At 38.1% G+C, this 21,566-nt stretch overlaps 1 protein-coding gene across 1 annotated transcript in view; it reads right to left on the bottom strand.

The window, feature by feature from the left end:
- CUNH3orf67 (chromosome unknown C3orf67 homolog) overlaps window positions 1–17,991 on the bottom strand; it is a 219,539-nt gene extending 201,548 nt beyond the window's left edge. The window contains exons 1-4 of the mRNA XM_014466898.2: window positions 17,648–17,991; window positions 14,617–14,706; window positions 11,460–11,553; window positions 2,868–2,940 (exon numbers count right to left, since the gene is read on the bottom strand). Of these exons, the coding sequence (XP_014322384.1) occupies window positions 2,868–2,940; window positions 11,460–11,553; window positions 14,617–14,706; window positions 17,648–17,668 (278 nt within the window). The 5' untranslated portion in view covers window positions 17,669–17,991. The remainder of the gene's footprint in view (window positions 1–2,867; window positions 2,941–11,459; window positions 11,554–14,616; window positions 14,707–17,647) is intronic.
- Window positions 17,992–21,566: the final 3,575 nt, after the last annotated feature.

Below are 21,566 nucleotides of genomic sequence, written 5' to 3'. Positions count from 1 at the left end.
AGGGAAATGTGACGGTGGTTAAGGACCAGGAGGGTGGCAGTAAGGGGGGGTGTACGTGGAATATATAGATTCAAAGTAGATTGGCTCCCCCATGTCTAACACACTGCCTGACAATAATAGGAACTCTATCATTTGTTGCCTGACTGATTCCTCAAGCAGAGCTGTTGCTGGTTCTGAGGCATCTGCTAACCCACAGATGCATGACCTCACCCTGAGCAGTTTAGTCATCCAGTGCACATGAGACCCACAGGAAGATGTTGGAGAAATTATTATTAAGTTAATAAGCCAGCTGGCAAAACTCCACTTATGAAAACCTCTTGATGTGTGAATGTTTCTTTGTAAAACAAAAGGCCTCTCCCACTCTGACAATGGGAAATTTTAGAAGCCAGCTATCTTTTGCTGTGTGACTTTTTAAGCTGTGGGAGAAATGTATTATTTAAAATAGCCTGGGGGTATGCTGCCAGAAATATAGTGAAACACTAAAGGTGCTGAAAATAAGTCCTTTCATTTAAGAGGGAAAAAAGCTATAGTTAGACAAACTATACTCATTCTACTTCCTTACTTGTAAAAACATGGTCTCTGTCATTACTTCCTAAAACAGCAAAATATTTTTATTACCTATTAGTAACAAATGCAAATGCAAAGTTAATATATTTTCTTATAATCTGATAAATTCACAATGTCAGAACAGAGAGTGTCTTCCCTATGTTATTTAATAATTTTGACCTTGTATCAGGTCAAAAGATATTTCTCTTGCTAAAACTGTAAAACTAAAACCATTTGGAAAATCAAAACGTTCATGTGAATATGAGAACAAGAGAATCTATGATCATAGTCAACTGCATTCAAAATGTAATCCTTAATCCCAACACCTCTGAAAATGTCTTCCCATCCTTACACAGGCCAACAGCATTAATAACAGGGTAACAAAGGAGTAGTCAGGCTTACTAACAGCTGCTCTCTTGCTAGGACTAAGATAAACCTAAGATACTTATCAATTTCTTAGAAATTAAAGCTTTATTATTATTAAATTACTTAAAACAATATATTACTTAGGCTAGAGTGGTAAATTCAAGTGCTTGGGGACACAAATAAAGCTTAATTTGTTATTTAAAAAAAGAGTGCCCATCAGCAAAAAGTTCAATCAAGTGTCTTGCATACCTTTTATCAAAAGGCCACCTACCCACCAGTGCCCACACCACTGCTTCTGAAGAATCTCAAAGTATAAGTGGTAGAGATCGGGATAAGAGGGGCTGAACGGGATTGCCATGCAAGGAACTTAAAAATAGTCAGTGTGGGGCGTGGCTCAGTGGCTGAGCATCGACCTATGAACCAGGAGGTCTCGGTTTGATTCCCAGTCAGGGCACATGTCCGGGTTGCAGGCTCAATCCCCAGGGTGGGGTGTGCAGGCGGCAGCTATCAATGATTCTCTCTCATCATTGATGTTTCTATCTCTCTGTCCCTCTCCCTTCCTCTCTGAAATCAATAAAAATATATTAAAAATATATATTTATAATTTGCCTTCTTCCATTTGGTAGGAAGCCATTTCCCCTACACTAAAAATAAAGCTTTCTATGGTACTCTCTGTACAAGTAGTATGTCTTTAGAGTCTTAAAAATGTTCTTTCTACAGAACCAGAAAAGGATTCTTAAGAGCATCAAATAATGTTTTGGTCCTATCACTGTAAGAACGATTTTAAAGAATCTTAGTAACCAAGACAAACGATAATAGAAAACCTTAGACATTCACTGAGGTTCAAAGTTGAACAAAACAAAGGTACAAATTGTTCCATCTATCCTTTACCACTCAAGAAAACAAGATTGTATATTATTAGCTAAAATTCATATTTTAGCAACATCTACAAAAATTGTTAATATTCTAATTCACATAAAGAGAAAAGAATAACCTTAAATTTATGTTATTTGCACTTTATTAAGGAAGCTCTTCCTTTCTCTTAGTTTGTACCAGTGTTTCTAGTACAAAATTACCTTCATTATTAGGAAAAGCAACTTATTCCAGCAGGGAAAATAAAAGCCTAAGCTTAGACTTTGGACAGCTATTAATTACAAAAGAAAAAATTTAGAAAATAGCATACTATAAATGCAATGCTATAATGAAAATATATAAATTTATAGGAAGTAGCAAAAGTAGATTTATAGCTGTGAGTACATGAAACAGAGTTTATTCTTGTAGTATTATTTATTAATTATTGTATTATTTTCCATATGAACTGTAAACCTATTTTGCCCCACCCTGTATTAATTAAATCTTAAATGATATTCAATTCTATATGAGTATACAAATCAAATATTTTCATTTTTGAAGAATCTCAGACAACAGATAGCACAACTGAGTAACAGTTGTATATTCTCATTTTTGCTAAATAATCTGATTATAGAAAGGTCATTTGAAATGAATACATTCCAAACCATCTATATATTAACAGAAAGGACCAACATTTCTAAACTGAGCAACATTAAAACAAGGTATTTCAGTCAAATTTAAACCAAACATAGTTTTAAATAGCAGACAGCATAAAACATAACATTGCTGACCCCCATTTGAACCAAAATTTCAAAATTTTGGGTTATTTATTTCTTCAAGTTATAGGTTATTTATTACCAAATTCATAATCCTTTGATATTTTCTTAAAACAGATTAAATTTGCTTCCTTCCCTCAGGGAAATGCCAGACTACAGTGATATCTAAGAAATATGATTAAATTAGTTTAATTACTTTATGTCAACTTGATAAGTCACTGCTCTTTAATGCAAAAACTGCCACTTGTAATTAATGACTTCGTATTGCTTTAATTGATCAAATGTCTCAAACATATAAAACATTGAAAGAAGTTCTGTATATCTTACAGCAATTCAGTGGAGAAGTCTTGTCCCAGGGGTATGTAAATCTGAAGTACAAGAAACCTCTGGATCAGTCCAACTAGAATGAGAGGGGGAAAAGATACATTCACATGTCCAAACCATTTATATGTGCATATAAACAAACACAATTGAAGGCCACCAACAAGCTTAAGCTTTTAGTATTTCAGTAATATAAAGAACTGCAATAGCAGTGCCCATGCGTTACATCATTATTAAAGCAAAACATTGATGAAAAATCAAATCAAACTCTAACAACGAATGTTGTCTTTTAAAGTCCCATCTGTAGGCTTGGTAAAATTTTTATGAAAATTTAAAAAATAATTTTTTCTTTACTATTTTTAATAGTTTAGGAGAGAATGCACACATAGAACTGCATTCAATAGAGACATATAAAACTGAACTATAGATTCCCATCAAGGCAGCCATAAAGGCTTGGAGCAATTATTTTTATTCACTGACAGTTTTAAGTGTACTAAACAACTTAATAAAAAAAAATAGACCAAGAAAAGCAATTCTCACTGAAGATTTGATGAGCCATATCTAGTTTATATGGTTTTAAACACAGTGTCCACATTGAGATGGATGGAGAAACATATTTTCATTTATAATACCTTTTGTTAATTTAACACACTTTTAATTAATCTAATTCTCATAAATTAAGAACTGATAACTTTTATTCCCCACCACCGGCTTCATCTTTATTAAAAAAATATTTGGAGAAATACCAATCCCTTGGCACTTTTGATAGGTAAAGTCTATAACTGCTTTAAAATCAATTAATTTCATATTACCTCTTCAGATTCATTCACTTAATTCCTTCCCTCTTAGGCTTTGAACTTCTGCTTAATCTCTCAATTATGATATGCTTAATGGATGTTTTAGTATCACTTCTTTTCAAAACATAACTTTTAGGAACTTTTTTCCTGATGTGGGACTTTGGGTAGAATATGGAAATGTTTTGATTTATCTGACCTTTCTTACAACTCTCACAGTACAGGCTAATGCATGGATAAAAGAAGGCAACTGGTCTAAAATGCATGTTATTTTCTATTTATTCTAACTTAGTAGGATTAACAAATTTAAGTATTTTAAAGTAATAATACATGTTTATATACTCTATATAAAGACCTTCTGGGTTATAATTCTAGGTAAACTGTTTAACAACATTTCTGAACAACCTGAAATTTAGTTTCTAAAAACTAAATATGCCCAGTATTTTTAAATCAAACAAACAGGATAACTTTTGCTTAAAACACTAAGTGGCCAGGTGACTCAGTTGGTTAGAGCATCACCCTGTACACCAAAAGGTTGAGGGTTCGATTCCCAGGCAGGGCCCACCCGGGAGGCAACTAATCGATGCTTCTCTCACATTGATCTTTCTCTTTCTCTCTCTCCCCCTTCCTCTCTCTCCAAAAATAAAAACATATCCTCAGGTGAGGATAAAACAAACAAACAACAAAAACACAAAGCTTATAAACTGACCAGAGACCTATTTGTAGAGTAAGCAATATAACAAAAATAGGGAATTACAGGCTCTGACCTTAGAAAATTCATCAGGAACCAGATTCTACCATAGTTATGGGAAAAGCCAGTAAGGCAACTAGAGTCCTGGACTACAAAACCAAAATGAGATACCAAAATGAGGCCAACTTATTGTTAATCAACAACTCATTAATTAACAACTCATTGTTAATCAATCTCTCTCTTGCATCTTCCACTGATTGGCCCTTGGGTATTTTTCTACTGCCCAAGGTCTCTGTAAATAGAGCTGAGGGAGCACCAGGATAAATGAAATGCAGTCTTTTCAAAAGGTCCCTAATATATGTCACAAATCTCACTGAATCAGCACTGTTCTTTTCAAACACAAAGAGCTACACATACAGGGCATTTTTGTATGAACATTTTTAGATATGAAAGACACTTGCCCTCAAAAAAAGAAACCTTTATAATGCAACTTTCTCACATACAGAGAAGCCCTAGTTTCCAAAAGTCTCCACTTCTAAGATTAAAAGAAGTATGACAATACGATATGGTGATGATCGAACAAAGAAAAAAGTACTTTAATAACGTTTGACATACACTGATCCTGTGTGTTAGAATAGCTATATAAATTCTATAGTAATATTTTTTTTCTAGTAGTCTAGTAAATTCAAATGGACTCTTCATGTCTACATTATAGTTAAAATTACTATAAGTAATGCTGAATGTGGAACTGCTTAGTCAAAAAATGCCCATTATGCACATAAAATTCATAAAAATGTAGTCTTTTTATTGAAATATGCAGGTTTCTACAGTTTTATAATCTATTCTTGCCTGAGACAAACTACCTCTATTTTTAAGGGGTCAGGTCCTTTTTTCTTTTGAATATTTTAGAAACAAATTTAACTGGTAAAATACCATTAGATGTTTAAACACTGGTGTTCCAGTTGTTTCCTTATAGAAAATGACAGCTGTACACCTCATATACAAGGAGTTCGGACTAGTCATCCTTTAGGAGTGACCTGGTAAGTCATGCTGAAACTATTCACTGGTTTCAATCACAGCCCTGGCATAAACAGCACTGACCTGTACCTCTCCACTTCAATACAGACGACAGGAAACAGTTATGCCTTCGTTACGGGTTATTCCACATCCCTTGGGCAAATGAGAAAACCTGTATGGGCCCTTTTACTTTTCATGTGTAAAACTGGATCAATAATTTAGAGTTATAAGTTATAGGCTTATTTATATGGATTAAATTAGATCTATTCAATAAAGATTGAACGCCTACTATGTCTAAGACAGTGCTGAAGTTTTTGTAGTGAGTAAGATAGACAAGGTCTCTGACCCCTTAGAATTTATTGTCTAGTTCCATGAAGGAGAAGGTCAGGTGCTGTGAAAGCATATAATCATGGGTCCTTAGAGGGAAAGGGACGATGAATGAAGATTTTCTTGAAGAAATGACATTGGAATTCAGCTAGGAACACATTTTACAGGGAAAGGGAATATTCTATCATGTGATGAAAAAGGTGAATTTAAAGGCCTAACAGGCAGATAGGAAAGTCAGCAGGTGAAAAGCAGCAGGAGCTAAGCCTGGCAAATAGCTAGGAACTCAATCATTCAGGGCCTTGAAGGCCATGTGAAGGGTTTAGGTCAGTGATGGCGAACCTATGACACGCGTGTCAGAGGTGACACGCGAACTCATTTTTTTGGCTGATTTTTCTTTGTTAAATGGCATTTGAATATATAAAGTAAATATCAAAAATATAAGTCTTTGTTTTACTATGGTTGAAAATATCAAAAAATTTCTATATGTGACACAGCACCAGAGTTAAGTTAGGGTTTTTCAAAATGCTGACACGCCGAGCTCAAATGGTTCGCCATCACTGGTATAGGTCATCCTAAAATCAATGGGAAGCTACTCATATATTCACTAATTTATTCAACAAAGTTACTAGATGTCTACTATGGTGCCAGACACTGCTTCAGGTGAACAAAATAGACTAAATTTCTGTGCTGGTGGCAGTTACTTTCTGGTAATGGTGAGAAAAATAAATAAATAAATAAATAAATAGCATGTTAAATGGTAGTAAGAACTATTGGAAGAAGCCGAGCATGGTAAAAACTATCAAAAGTGCAGGAAGGATCCAAAGCACAGGTCAGGGTTAAGGCCTGAAGAAGGGGAGTCTGGGAAAATGAAGCTCTAGGCCAGTGATGGCGAACCTATGACACGCGTGTCAGAGGTGACACGCAAACTCATTTTTTGGTTAATTTTTCTTTGTTAAATGGCATTTAAATATATAAAATAAATATAAAAAATTTAAGTCTTTGTTTTACTATGGTTGTAATTATCAAAAAATTTCTATATGTGACACGGCACCAGAGTTAAGTTAGGGTTTTTCAAAATGCTGACACTGCCCTAACCGGTTTGGGTCAGTGGATAGAGCGTTGGCCTGCGGACTGAAGGGTCCCGGGTTCGATTCCAGTCAAGGGCATGTACCTTGGTTGCGGGCACATCCCCAGTAGGGAGTGTGCAGGAGGCAGCTGGTCGATGTTTCTCTCTCATCGATGTTTCTAACTCTCTATCCCTCTTCTTTCCTATCTGTAAAAAATCCAATAAAATATATATTTTTAAAAAAATGCTGACACACTGAGCTCAAAAGGTTCGCCATCACTGCTCTAGGCAGAGGGTACAGCTTGAGCACAGGTGCTAGGGTGATAAGGTACCAGGCTACGTTTGAAAACAGCAAGGAGACCTGTATAGTTGCAGCAGAGTGAACTAGGGAAAGAATTATAGGAGACAGGGTCAGGGAGTTAAGAGGGCACCAATCCTGCAGGGCCCTATAGATCTTTGGTTTTTACTCTGAGAGAGATGGGACATTTTAGCAGGGGAGTGCCTTACATTGACAAGTATAGCTCTAGCCACTAAATTGACAACAGAAGGCAAGTCAGAAACAGGGAGGCCAATTAGAAGTCTACTGCAGTATTCCAAGCATGAGATAATGGTGGCTTGGATCAGGGCGGTAGCATTAGAGGGTGGCAAGAAGCAGTCAGAGAATGACTCTAACTTAAACACAGAACCAATAAGATCTTCCTAATGGACTGAATGAAGAGAAAAAAATATCAGGCTAATTTAAGAGTTTTTGTCTGAACAATTGAAAAGACAAGTTACTAACAACTGAGATGGGGTTGTGTGCAAGAGGAGGAGGAGGAATTTCTAGGGAAAAGCTTGTCCAAGTGGAAAAGTCAAGTAAGCAACTGAAAATACAAGTTGGGAGTTTGAGAGAGAAGTCTGAGCTGGAAATCCAAGCTGGAATAAGACAGACATGGTATAAACAAGGGAGTAAATGTAAATAGAGGGTCAGGGACTAGGCACAGGCTCACTGCAACATTAAGCTGGGTTAGGGAGAAGAGGAAGAACCATGAAAGGAAACTAAGAGAGAAGACCAGAGAATCAGGAAGAAAACTAGCAGTGGGCATCCTGGAAGATGAATGAAGAACATATATCAAGGAGGAGGGTGTCAACCTGGTCAAATGCTGCTGAGATGATAAGCAAAATGAGGGCTGATAACTGGCCGACGGATTCAGGAATAGAGATCACTAGTGACTCTGACAAGAGCACTATCAGTAGAGTGGTAAGGTCAGTGCCATTGAAAGGTTTTAAACAGAGGAATTCATAATGAGATTTATTTTTAAAAGAATATCAAAGTGGGGGCAGGGGGAGGTTTGGGGAGCACCTCATAAAGATGACTTCACCCTCCAGAGCAGCTGAAACTTGGATTAACACAGGGCTTCAGGGATGCTGGTCCCCAGACATGGCACTGGGCTCGGACACCACAGGCAGAGAAAAAATGGTTTCAAAGCTGAGCCTCACACAGAAAGTCCCAGTCCCATAGGGGCATCCTATATAATAAAATCCTAATATGCAAATCCACCAAACGGCAGAACGACCGGTGAAACAACCAGTGAAAGGACCGGTAGTTATGATGCGCACTGACCACCAGTGGGCAGACGTTCAATGCAGGAGCTACCCCCAGCCCCCAGCCCCCAGCCCGCAGGCCTCAGGCCAGCCAAGGCAGGTGCCAGGGAGGGCCCCCCAATCACCCCACCGGTCGTCCTGCAGAGGGAGATGACCAGAGGGAGGAGCTTGGCGGTGGTGGCAGGGGGTGGGGCCAGCAAGCGGGCGGCGCCAGGCCGTCCAAGGTGGGTGCCAGTGGGGGGGGCCCTCCCCGATCACCCTAGTTGCCCCCAAAATTGGCCTGATCACTGGCCAGGCCTAGGGACCCTATCCATGCACAAATTTCATGCATCGGGCCTCTAGTCTATATAACAAGTACCAGGGTGAAGAGCAGCGTGGACTTACTGACTTATCTGGCTAATGATTTACTCAAGTCTCCTTATCAAGGGAAGCTGGTTACATTTAGAAATTATAACCTAAATTGTTATAGTTTGTTTATGTGACAAATTTAACAAACTTATTAAACACCAACTATATACAATACATTAGGCAGGGGTATAAAATAGATGATGCAAGATTCCTACACTGGAGAAGTGTACAATCTAATAATTAATATCACTTCATTTGATAAGATGCTAAGTAAAAATAAATAAAACAAAACCAAAAAACACTTTGACATATTGAGAGATACTCAAGTGTAATTCAGAAATAGTACTATTTAAAAAATGAAAAGTTAAACATACTTAATTTCATTATTAAACTTCCTTCAGAAGCACCTAATATAGTAGAAAACACATAATGGGGTATCTAATTTCAAATCTGTATAAATAAAGTGAATGTTTACTCTTAAAATAGAAATATATAATGGTAACTGAACTAAATTTAGAAATGGTAATTGAAAGCCAATTCTCTATTCAAGGCATAACATTTAATTTAAATTTAACCATAACAACTTCACACAGAAGGTCATTTTATAGAAGCAAAAATAACTATAAAGCTGTTATCAAAAATTACAAATAATCTTAAAGGCATTAGTACAAAAATTACAAATAATTAATCTTACAGACTGTATAAACTGTTTCATTTGTTACAGTGTTGCACATCCTACAGAAGAGCCAGATTAATTTTTAATTACAGGGCATTGTACAAAAAACACATTAAAAGATTCTTCCGTTTCTTCCAATTAAAACTATCATCTTTCCATTTAAAAAGCAATTATAACAAGTTAAAAATTCCTAAAAATTTTTTTTAGATAAAAGTAGGAAAAGGGAGGTGGTAGAGGGATTAAGAAAAAATTAAAAAAAAAAAAAGTAGGAAAGGGAGCTTGTCTTTAGACACTGAACCTTTGGTAGAGGAGAAATTTTTCAGAGGCCAACTGAGAAAGGTTACAAGGAGTGGTTTGATTTTGTCAATAACATGATTATGTACATTGATGCTGAGGGCATCACAATGGAAGTACAGGCAACAATAAGAAAAAAACAACAAAAGAACACTGGATTACATTAAGTTATGTTTCTGCAAATCAAATATATCTCTCTCACAAAGACAATATCCTTAAAAAAAGATGAAACATGTCTCCTGTAAGAATAACTAAGTTTCAGACACATTTCCCTGGCTCATCTTAGTTTATCTCATTTATATGTATAAATTTTTGTAAAAATGAAAAATACTCTATTAAAAGAAAAGGAACTGGCCCTGGCCGATTTGGCTCAGTGGATAGAGCGTAGCCCTACGGACTGAAGGTTCCCAGATTCAATTCCAGTCAAGGGCACATACCTGGGTTGCAGACTCGATCTCCAGTAGGGGGCATGCAGGAGGCAGCCGATCAATGATTCTCTCTCATCATCATTGATGTTTCTATCTCTCTCTCCCTCTCCCTTCCTCTTTGAAATCAATAAAAATATACTAAAAAAAAAAAAAAAAGGAACTGTGAGGAAATCATGATTTGTAAAATTGTAGTAAATTAATAAAAATTATTTTAACAATGATTATTCCTTCTCTTCGAGTTTCTGCTTTTTATTTTATTTTAGAAAGAAACACTGGCAAACCATTTTAAAGTTAACCATCTTCCATCTATAACTTCTATGGCTTGGCTTATGTCTCAGAACTCTAAAATATGCATGTAGTAGCTTGAAATGGTAGATAAAGCACAGAGTACATGAAAATTTAGAAAACTGAATTAAAATGAGAAAAATCAGGTACCAAGAACAGTCTTTTCATAGTATCTGGCACACAGTAGTATTCAATAAATGTTTTTAATGAATGAACGAAGAAAGAAATGATGAATGTAAAAAGTAACTGGCTACTTATATTTACTAAATTACCTAAAATCTATGGTTAAAACATAGGACAAAGTTGATGAAAATCTGAATAATCATTTTGAAAAATTCTACTTCTTAAATCACATCAGTTTACTCAAAGCCTAATTTGGTGGCAGAGCCTCAAATTTTAACCCCAGTTTTGCCAATAATGGCTTCTGATCCTAAATGTAGGTGATCTCTTAGGGTTTCTTCTGCTTGAGAATGCTGACTCTAATTTCCAAAGAAAGAAAGAATTGAAATCTACTCCTTGGGCTTTTGTTAAAGCACATGCTAATATCTATATTTATTAGATATTAATATTTTTAAAGGTATATAAGTTGATATGTCACTAAATAGCGCCTTCTATTGTATTTTACATAATTGTTTTCTAACAAATTAATTTCCTATAATTTAGGAACTCCTGAGTTTATTTCATAGCTTAGTCTTAACTACCTGATTTCTTGATAAGGAACCAACCTCAGTGTGCTTATCTATAAAAGAGCTACAGTGAGGATTAAAAGAGTTAAATGTGAAATGCTTAGGAAGTCAGGCACACAGTAAATGCTCAATAAATACCATTACTATTACAACTAATGGTCATTAAGTAACTCTTTAAATCTTAAAAATACTGGTAGATTTCTAGTAAACAGTGAAGCAGAATATTAAAAAAACAACAAAAAAAAAACCTGGCATAAGGTTACTTTCTAAATTTAAAAAAAAATCTTATCAGGTTCATGTCAACAGGTGCCAGTAAAAGTCAAACTAATGTATGTGTATGAGGCCTAAAGTCATAATTTCAAGCATCAAATGTTAAGTTTCAAGATTAAAAATCTTACTTACGGATTTGCTTATTCTCCTTTGGTAACTGAATTTTGTTTGTCTGACTGCTGCCTTCTAGGACAAACACAAAACTTTTCACTTCTTTATCAAACTCCTATAGAACAAAAATGAAAACAGTGGTAATTGAAAAGTACTAGCATTTTGTTTGGCTTCTATTATAAAATTAGAGCTGAAAACTCACAAGAAACAAGTCCCAGATTCAAATGACTTAAAAGTAGACTTAGGCCTTGATACTCTCGCCCTAAGACTTGCTGGGAACTAGAATACAGAAGCCACACTAAGCCACTTGGCAAATTCTCAAGTAGACACTCTTCCTCCAAACAATAAAAAGTTCTCCAAGCTTAGGGATTCTCAAGTAACTAATTTTGAGTTTCCAGAGTTTATTTCTCTTCCTCTCCTTTAATCTGTTTGTTTCTGTCTAGCAGCACAAGCTGACATCACTTCTGTTACAGTATAATAAATCATCTAACCTTTGCTGCATCCAGTCTGAAAGGTCCTTGGTCTTTGGCCATGGCTCATACAGAATTAATCATTGCCTTTTAAGAAAAACTAGTGCTCCAACTTGAAGTTCCATATCATTTACTTAACATCAGTACAAACTAAAGTGCTACAGTTAATTAAAGTGACATAAAAAACTAAGGTTGGAGAAACAGAAAACAAACAAACATGAATCAAAGTGGTAATGTAAATGGTTATATTTTTATGAACCAAATTCCCAATATTTTGAGTATAAAAGATTTTTTCACATTAAAATAATTCACAGATCCTCCCACTCTCCCATTTTGTATTAAGAAATGCATTGTGTCTAATAGCTGCTAAGAATTAAGTAACATTTTAATAAATTTATATTATGCCTATCACAATAGCATCTCCTATGTATTTGTGGGGTTTTTTAATCTTTATTTTTTTTTTTTAATTGGTAAAGATTATTTTATTTTATTTTATTTTATTTTTTATATTTTTTTATTTTTCGCTTAAAGTATTACAAAGGGTATTACATAAGTGTCCTTTTTTTTTTTCCCCCGTAATCTTTATTTTTTTATTTTATTTTTTACATAAATCTTTATGTTGAAATTATTACACATCTTCCTCCTTTGTCCCCCCCATTGACCCCTTCTAACCCACCCTGGCCCCCACTCCAGGCCTTCACCACCCTACTGTCTGGGTCCATGGGTTATGTATATATGCATACAAGTTCTTTATTTGATCTCTTCCCACCCACCACCGCCTTCCCTCTGAGATTCATCAGTCTGTTCCATGCTTCTATGTCTCTGGATCTATTTTGTTCATCAGTTTATTTTGTTCATTAGATTCCACATATGAATGAGATCATGTGATACTTGTCTTTCTCCTGTGTATTTGAAATGAATATACATACATCTAGTGTATTATTTATTCCACAAGTTGAACATACACGTAAAACCTTTCACCAGTTTACCAAAATCTTCAAAGTGGTCTGTAAGTCCTTGCGTAGTCTGATCCCTGCCCAGTTTTTCCAACCCCATCTTCTACTTTGTCCTCTCTCCTGTCTGCATCCTAGCCTTCGTAACTTTCTTGCAGTTTCCTAAAAATTCTAAGCTCTCTTTTGACACAGGACTTCGTGCATGCTTTTCCCTTTGCCTGAAATACTCTGCTTTCCACCAGCCCCACCCAGTGCCTAGTTAGCTCTTAGAGATCAAATGGCATTTCCTTGGGAAGGCTTTCCTAATTTCCCTGGTATATACCTTCACAGCATCATTTATCTCTCATTCATAGTAAGAGCTGTATAATTGTGAGCAAGTCGCTTACCCTCTCCATGCCTCAGTCTATAAAAGGGGCATAAATGTAACTATCTCACAAGGCTATTGTACAGATTACATATGTAATGTACTTGATGCTATGCTTGGTAAACAGTCAGTACTCAATTAATAGTTTTAAAAAGTTACCCATAGAACTGAGTCCTTAGAAAGGCATTTTTCTCTCCAGTATACAGGAGAGAAGAGAAAAAGAAGATAGGGATGGATATAGGTTTTTAGATCTAGAGGCAGCAAGCCGAGGTAGTTTCTACCTGATGGCATTGGTTTTTCCAGTGAAATGGGGTGTGGCCTGGTGAGTGAGTGAGGAGGACCTATCTGGGTGTGGATTGGGGATGGGGATAGGGAGTTGGTGGTTGGAAACCTGAAGAAAATTGAGAAAATTATTTTAAAGACTAAGAGAACTTTCTGGGATATTCAGGATAAATTTATAGCATCATCAATCTAAGAGGATGTAGATATTTTCTCCAAAGGTACCGAGAAGCTGGATGCAGACAGATAACTGGAAATTCAGAAAGGGTCAGCGTTTCCTAGGCAGGCATGATGAAAGGACAAGAAGCAAGGGCATTCAAGGTCTTAACCGGGCCTTGATTGAAATCATGGACTATGGATTCTGGGCTAGAGAGAAAAGGAAGTGAAGACAGAGAAAATACACAAATAAAACTAAACACTGGGGAAAGTAGATGTCCTAAAAGTCTCAATTAGGTTGAAGAACAAATATAGTGGGAATAACTAGGCAAGCAGCCTTAAGAACTGAAGATTGGGGCCGGAAGGGATGTCGTGATATCTCACTTAGTAAATTTCAGAGTCTGCAGTTTATGGTGATGAGGTACAGGGCATGACAAAGGGCATGTACAACAAAGTAGAGTGGGATAGGTCATTAGAAATGAAGGAATCAAGAAAATGAGGCCCTTGCCAGGAAGCTCAGTTGGTTAGAGTGTCATCCCCATACACCAAGGTTTGATCCCCAGTCAGGGCACATACAAGAATCAATCAATTGAATGTATAAATAAGTGGATCAACAAACTGATGTTTCTCTGTCTCTCTCTCTCTAAAAATCAATCAATAAGTTAAAAATTAAAAGAAACTGAGAAGCTAAGGGTTTGGAGAGATTTTCCTCACAGATACTGAAGTTACTTAAACAGCAGGACTTGGTGTTCAGAGAAGGGCTGTGAGCTGCATGCCTAACTCTTAAACAAGTGAGGAGTGCTGTCTGGGAGGACTGCAGCCCACAATGTCATGAGAAGATTTTGGGGTACATGAATAGGAAAAGCAGTTCTGAAATCTGACTGAGCCCTTTTTGTTATAAACAGTCACTCTCATTTCTTTCCATGTTTTAGGTGGCTCTAATTTCTCACACTTACTTTCCAAATCACAGATGGACTTCCAAGGATCTTCCACTTTGCTCCAGGATTTTTTCCCTGAGCACTAAATATTTCAACAAATGCACCTCCCTAGAAAACAAAAATGAAGTATTTACATTACAGTGAAAGACAATGCTAAGGAGAAGATACTACCCATCACATAGCCTACAACCACTGTTCAGGCTTCTGTCAGGTAAGCAGATCTGGGAGAAAACTTTATACCTAGATTGTATCTAGCAACAGCAGCTCTGATTTGAGTCACCTCTCATTAATAGAAATTTTAAGAAAATTTTTAAAGCAGGATAAACATTAAATGAATTGTGCCATACAACCTTATGATATCTTAGTGTAAGGTTCATTTATTTGACATGTATAGCTCATGCTTACAGAACATGCTATTCAACCCAGACTAATAAATTCTGATAATTATCTTTTTAGTCATACTGGCCTGAGCTCTAATATCAGCTTTGCCATTTATTAACTACCTGACCTTGGAGTTACTTAACTTCTTGATTCTTCACCTGTAAAATGGATTGTCGGATTACACAGGATAGTAAATATAAACCATCAAGTACAATACCTTGCACATAGCAAAGCTCAATAGTGCCAGTAAAAACTGTTCGGATTACACAGGATAGTAAATATAAACCATCAAGTACAATACCTTGCACATAGCAAAGCTCAATAGTGCCAGTAATAACTGTTCAAAAAAGGGCATGTTAATAATTTAGTCTGGTCGATAAAAAAGTTTGGGAGGGAGTGAAGAAAATAATATAAAATTAATAATAACAGAAAAAAAGGAGACATATATAATACTCTTTGTAATACTTTAAGCAATAAAACAATTAAAAAATAAATAAAAATAAATAATAATAATACAAGAATAAATTATTTTGCATACTCACAACTATAAACCTACTTGTGCCCTACCCTGTATATTTAATATAAATTAATTTAGAGATTTATAAAATCTGTACAAGCCCCTGGCCAGGAGCTCAGTTGGTTAGAGTGTTGTACAGATATGATAAGGTTGTGGGTTCGATTCTTCATCAGGGTACACACAAGAATCAACCAATGAATGCATGAATGGGTTGAGCAACGAGTCGATGTTTCTCTCCCTCACTCTCTCCCCTTCTCTCTATAAAAAAAAAAATCAACAAATAAAAAAATTTTTCTTAATCTGTACAAAAAAAATAGAGAATCTTACCTATAGATATGCTATGTGTTCCCTACTGTACACCTGAGAACATGGAAGGACATGCTTATGTAAAAACATCACACACGTTACTGAATTTCCATGTCCTTTAAATATAAAGGAGAGGAATTAAACAAGATGATTATCTCTGAAGAGGAGTTTATTACAAGAAATTGAGAATATGAAATAAAGGCTAAATATAGCTTTTCTTTTATGGACTGTATGAATAATAAGCAGCATATGATTTTTGTAAAGAATTTCCAGCTTTTAATCTTTCTCAATTATATATTTTTGTAAAGAATTTCCAGCTTTTAATCTTTCTCAATTATATATTTTTGGTTTTGAGTTTTAACACATAATCACTTAAGACATTTAATTTCTTCTTCCTTAGGCATTTTATGTGCAAACTGTGTGTGGATAGAATTACTACAGCTTCTGGAGACAGGTCATATTTCACTATGAAATTTAAATGAGGCAGCTTTTACTTATTTATTTTAAGAAAAATCCTTATACCTTGATGAGATAGAAAAAACTGCCACTCCCCATTTCTTTTTCTCCTGTTATCCAAGTTTCCCACAGTAGTATGCTTTTTAAAAACAAAACACAACACAATGTATTTTACCTATATTAAGCGAAACTCTCTAAAATCGTTCTAATGATTGGAATAGAAGAAAACTGCAAAATACTCTCGGGGCACTCATAAGAAGGCAGGTAGTGTTTGCTGAAAAGGTAGAAGCAACAAAGAGTTGGAGACCAGTGGAGGACTGTTCTGGTACTGGGACCACACAGTAGGACTAGAATGGAAACAGATTGTAAATAGAGTGTGACCTCTGGTAGGGGTCGGGAGGGGAGGGCTGGAGACCAGGGAGAAGGAAATGCAGGAAGGGAGATGCTAGTGAAGTGAGGTCAGGTACTGAGATGCTCAAGGATCCTCAGGGTGACAGGAAGACCCAGAATCAGTTTCTCCCCTTATCTTTGCACCACTTGCATCAGCATGAGCTGGAGGGGAGGGCTGTTGGGAGGAGGGGAGAGAACAGTTGTTACAAAGGTAAATTCACTGCCCCCCTCTACAGAGATTGTGATCCACTAGATCTGGGTGAGGGTCAGGAACCCTGCAGTGTTTACAAGTACTTCCTAAGCCACTGGTTCTCAACCTTGGCTGCACATTAGAATCACCTGGGAATCTTTTTAAGATCCTGATTTCTGGGCCTCATCCTCCAGAAATTCTGTTTCTTTGTTATGGGGTGGGGCCACAACATTAGTAACAGAATTTCCGGAGGATGAGGCCCAGAAATCAGGATTTTAAAAAGATTCCCAGGTGATTCTAATGTGCAGCCAAGGTTGGGAACCACTGCAAAAGCCATCCTTCTATATACCCCAGCGTTTAAGAGAAACTGAACCTGTTTCGGAGAAAATAGCCTATAGCCGAAGCTTATTTCTTTCTTGGTGTGACCCATTCACGGGCACATTCATTGATTCACTCTCTTCTAAATAGCGCGCTGCACAGTGTGCATCAGTAGTGGGTGGGTACCAAGGCGCATTTATGGGCCCGGATTCAGGAGTCTGGCTGGGCTTTAAGATGTGTATGTTAATTAGAATCTCTCGGATTCCATACACCATGAGCTCTGCGCTGGAGACTGAACAGGGTCAGATCCTGCGTCCAGACGTTAGTTGCTTTCTTTTTGGATCAAGACCGCTCATCCATTAATTTCTTCTTACCCCGAAAAAAGACTGAATAATGGGAGGCTGGGGGAAGCTCTGCCCGCATCCCAACCGGCGCTCCCTCGCCCCAGAGGAGAAAGCTGCATCGACAGGTTGGAGACAGTTTGGGGTTACCTGATACTCATTTTTGAACATTCCCGCAGGGGGGCCAGGGCTTGGGGGGCACGGAGTTCAGGGCTTCCAGACGGCTGACAGTCGGCGGCAGGAAAGGGCTTCGTGGTTGGCCCCCCGTTCGGCCAGGGTCTTCCCGGCCGCGGGTCAGCTCCACCTCGGGCCCCCGACCCGCACCATCGCGGTCCCGCCTCCGGGGAGCCCGAGGTGGGAGGGCACAGCCGCCTGGGCGGGCCCCGGGAGTGATTGTAAGCGTAACCTAGAGACGGGGCGCGGCGAGCTACAGACAACCGCCCACTCGCTGGGAGAGGGAGGCGCGCTCTGCGGGCGCTCCGCCCGGCCGCCGCCGGGTCCGACCGGAAAAGGGCGCGGAGCGGCGCCAACGTTCCGGCCGCGCCCATTGGCTCTCACCAGGCGCCTGCGCGTTGCGCTGTATGGGCTTCTAGCCAACGGGCACGTGAGGCTACGTGGTGACGTAAGCGTTACCCAGGCAACTGAGGGAGTCTCTGAGACTTCGTGGACCGCCCGGTCTGTGACGTGCGCCCTTCTTAGGTCACGGCCTGTGCCTGCGAAAAGCTTACACTCAGCCTGGCTCTTCTGGAAACCCGTCCCCTCGGCTCTGTCTCTCCTCGTTGTAAACACTGATAACTGGTAGGTTGCTGAAGGAAAGAGTCATGGAATCATGGAGCCCTCACGTGGCCTTTGGTTCGAAGGTTCCCAAACTTGGGATTCCGTGAGGCAATAAGAGGGTTTGGTAGCCCCTTCCATTGTATTAGAAGGCCCCGGGAAGTGGGCGTATTTATTCCAGATGAGCGCGTGTTAAAAAGCCAAGGGTTTTTTGTTTTTGTTTTTTTCCTCTCAAAATAATTACATCATTAAGCCAGGCTTTCGAAGTTTCACTCTTTGGTTACTTCATTTAGTTTCTGTGTCAGAACTGCTTTTACAAGATAGACGTTATTGTCAGTTTTGGCCAAGGAACTGTGCCCCCGAAGGTAAAATAGCTTGTCCAAGGTCACAGGGCCAGGAAGTAGTGGAGTTAGTGTTGTAAGTGTGGAACTCACTTCTGAGGCTGTACTCAAGGTCGAGTTAGGTGAGTGGCCTGGGGTTATTAACAAAATCAGCTACCACCCACGGAGCCACTACAGGCCAGGTAGCTCCCAGGTTCACACCCCTTGACTTAAGGGTTAGTTGAGAAGATTGAGGTTCAGAGTTGATTAGGAATTTACTCGAGGCTGCAATGTTGGCTTTACGTTATAGCTTAGTCTGATATCCTAATTCACCCCAAAGTCTCAAATATGTGTTGTCCCTACCGTGTGCCAAGCACTGTGGGTCATGAACAGAGTACAAAAATGCTATCTGGACTCGCTCCTTAGCAGGACTAAGAAGAGCAGCCCAGGAACAAACTTACTTGAACACTTCCTCGAATACTAGATGCGGACAAGATAGAGGTACAATGTCCAGAATCCAGACTTCCCGATTGCTAGAGCTCGGACCTAGATCAACAACAGTTTTTTGCAAGGCTCTGTGCTGGGGGTTTAAGGAATTATGGTTAATACACACAGTCTCTGTCTTATAAAACTTGTTATCTAATGGAGGGATATCTTCACTTAACAGCTAGTTATTAGGAATGCCATATATTCTAGACACGATGCTAAGAGCTGGGGCATGGAGGAGGCCCCATCTTCTTGGAGCTTACATATTAATAGGGTGAGACACCATGACAAGTGGATAAACAAGTAATTACAACTTGAGATAAATGCCATGAATCCAGTGATAGGAAATAACACTGGAAGGGTGTATTAGTTTCTTGTGATTGTTGTAACAGATTTCCACAAAGTGGGTGGCTTAAAACAACAGAAATTCACAGTTCTGGAGACCAGAAGTCCAAAATGAAGGTGTTAGCAGGGCGGCACTTCTTTTGGGGGCTTTAGAGGAGAATTTGCTCTTTGCCTCTTCCAACGTCTGGTAGCTGTTGGCTTTCCTCGACCTGTGGCTGCATCTCTCCAATCTCTGCCTCAGTGGTCACACTGCCTGTTTGTTTTCTGTGCATGTCTTCTCCTCTGTGTGTGTTTTATAAGGACAGTTGTGATGGCATTTAGGGCCCACGTGGATAATTTAAGGCATTCTCCTTATTGCAGGATCTTTAACTTAGTTACATCTGCAAAAACACTTTTTTTTTAAAAATAGGAAAACATTCACATGTTCCAGGGGATAGATGTAGATATCATGGGGAAGGTTGTTGGAGGAAGGTGTGTCATTTCTTGGCCTAACTCAAACATTGGCTTGCACTATAATAGAAATCAGCTTTTGATAAATGCTGTAAGAGAGGCAAACAATACAGTGAGAGTACAGGAGGAATCTAGGAAACAACTTAAGGCTTTTAACAATCTACTTGGGTCTCTGAAATGGGTATTTTGACACCATAGCTGAAGAGAAACCTACAACTTTATCCTATGCTATTTTCTTTCTACCCCTTATCATGATCTGAATCTTATTTATTATCTGTCTTCAGCTATTAGAAGATAAATTCCATGAGGGTAAAGACTTAGTTTCTGTGTCCATCATTATATCTTGTCTCCTACAGTAATGTGTGGTACATAGAAGGAAGGAATGTTATAACAAATTTGTTAACAAATTTGTTGATTGAATTAAAGGCACCTTGTCCTTTCAAACTCACCATCCAATACAGAACTTCTCCATTCTTCCCATTCTTATTAATACAACAGTGTCTCCTCTTCCTCACTCTGTATGGTGGGCAGTTTCTAAAACGGCCTCCATTGAGCTCCATCTTCTGGTATGCATGCCTCTCTGTAGTCTCCCCTGTATGCGGACTGGACCTAGTGACACTTCTAATGAATACAAAATGGCAAGAGTCCTGAGATGTCATTTCTAAGACTGATTTTCTTGCTTTCCTTCTTTCACCCACTTTATCTGATTTCCCTCCCCTTCTCTGTCCTCACTCTGAAGGAAGCAAGTTGATGTGTTGAGTGTAGCCCTTTGGACAGGTTCATGTAGCAAGGAAGTAATGTTCCTTGAGGACTTGAGGCCTGTCAACAGCCACATTAGTCCTTTCCTAACCGTGCCTTGAAGTGACTGTGTCCCTGGTCAACACCTTGACTGCAGTCTTATGATAATCAGTGCCTGAGTCAGAGGCACTCAACTAATTGTACCCTGATTTCTGACCCACAGAAATTATATTCATTGTAAGCTGGTAAGTTTTAAGGTAATTTTTTAACACAACAATAGCTAACTAATACACTTCCCGTACACAATTCGTCGCCCAAACCTATTCATTTTATTTAAATACTTTAAAAATCGATCTACCTTTCCTCCACTGTAGTTTATACAGGCATCCCTTGGAGGGTTCCAGATCACCACAATAAAGTGATACTTGCTTATGGAGGATCTTGCCTTCAATTTGTAAAAAATTCAATATTTGTGAAGCACAATGAAATCTATGTCTGTATTCTGATTTACCTATGATTTCTCTTCCCTGAACTAATTTAATAGCCTCCTAATTCACACACCACTTCGGCCCTCTTCAAATCTATTGCAGTCATAGTCATCTTTATAGAACACAGATTCAATCATATTAGTCTCTTGCTTCTAACCTTTTCATGATTATAGAGCTTGTCTCTCTTTCCCTAGTTTCTTTGTACATTATTCAGTCCTCTTCATTTCAGTCACATTGAATTTTCTTTTAGTTCCTCATGTCTAACATGTTCGCTTTCACTGTAGAGCCTTTGTGCTGTTCTGCATGGATTACTTTTGCTTCCTTCTTTCTTTGGTTAAGACCTACTTGACCTATAGAGTTTAGATCAAGGGTCCCTTTCTCAAGGATGCCTTCTTTGATCTCTCTGACTTGATCAGGCCCCCCTATTTATAGGTTTCCATAGCATCTTAATACTTAGCATTACTGAAA

Source organism: Myotis lucifugus, unplaced genomic scaffold (genome assembly GCF_000147115.1).
Source record: "Myotis lucifugus unplaced genomic scaffold, Myoluc2.0 scaffold_366, whole genome shotgun sequence".
NCBI classification, from domain to species: domain Eukaryota; kingdom Metazoa; phylum Chordata; class Mammalia; order Chiroptera; family Vespertilionidae; genus Myotis; species Myotis lucifugus.
Note: the sequence above shows the minus strand (reverse complement) of the source record. Positions and strands in the feature narration are given on the sequence as shown.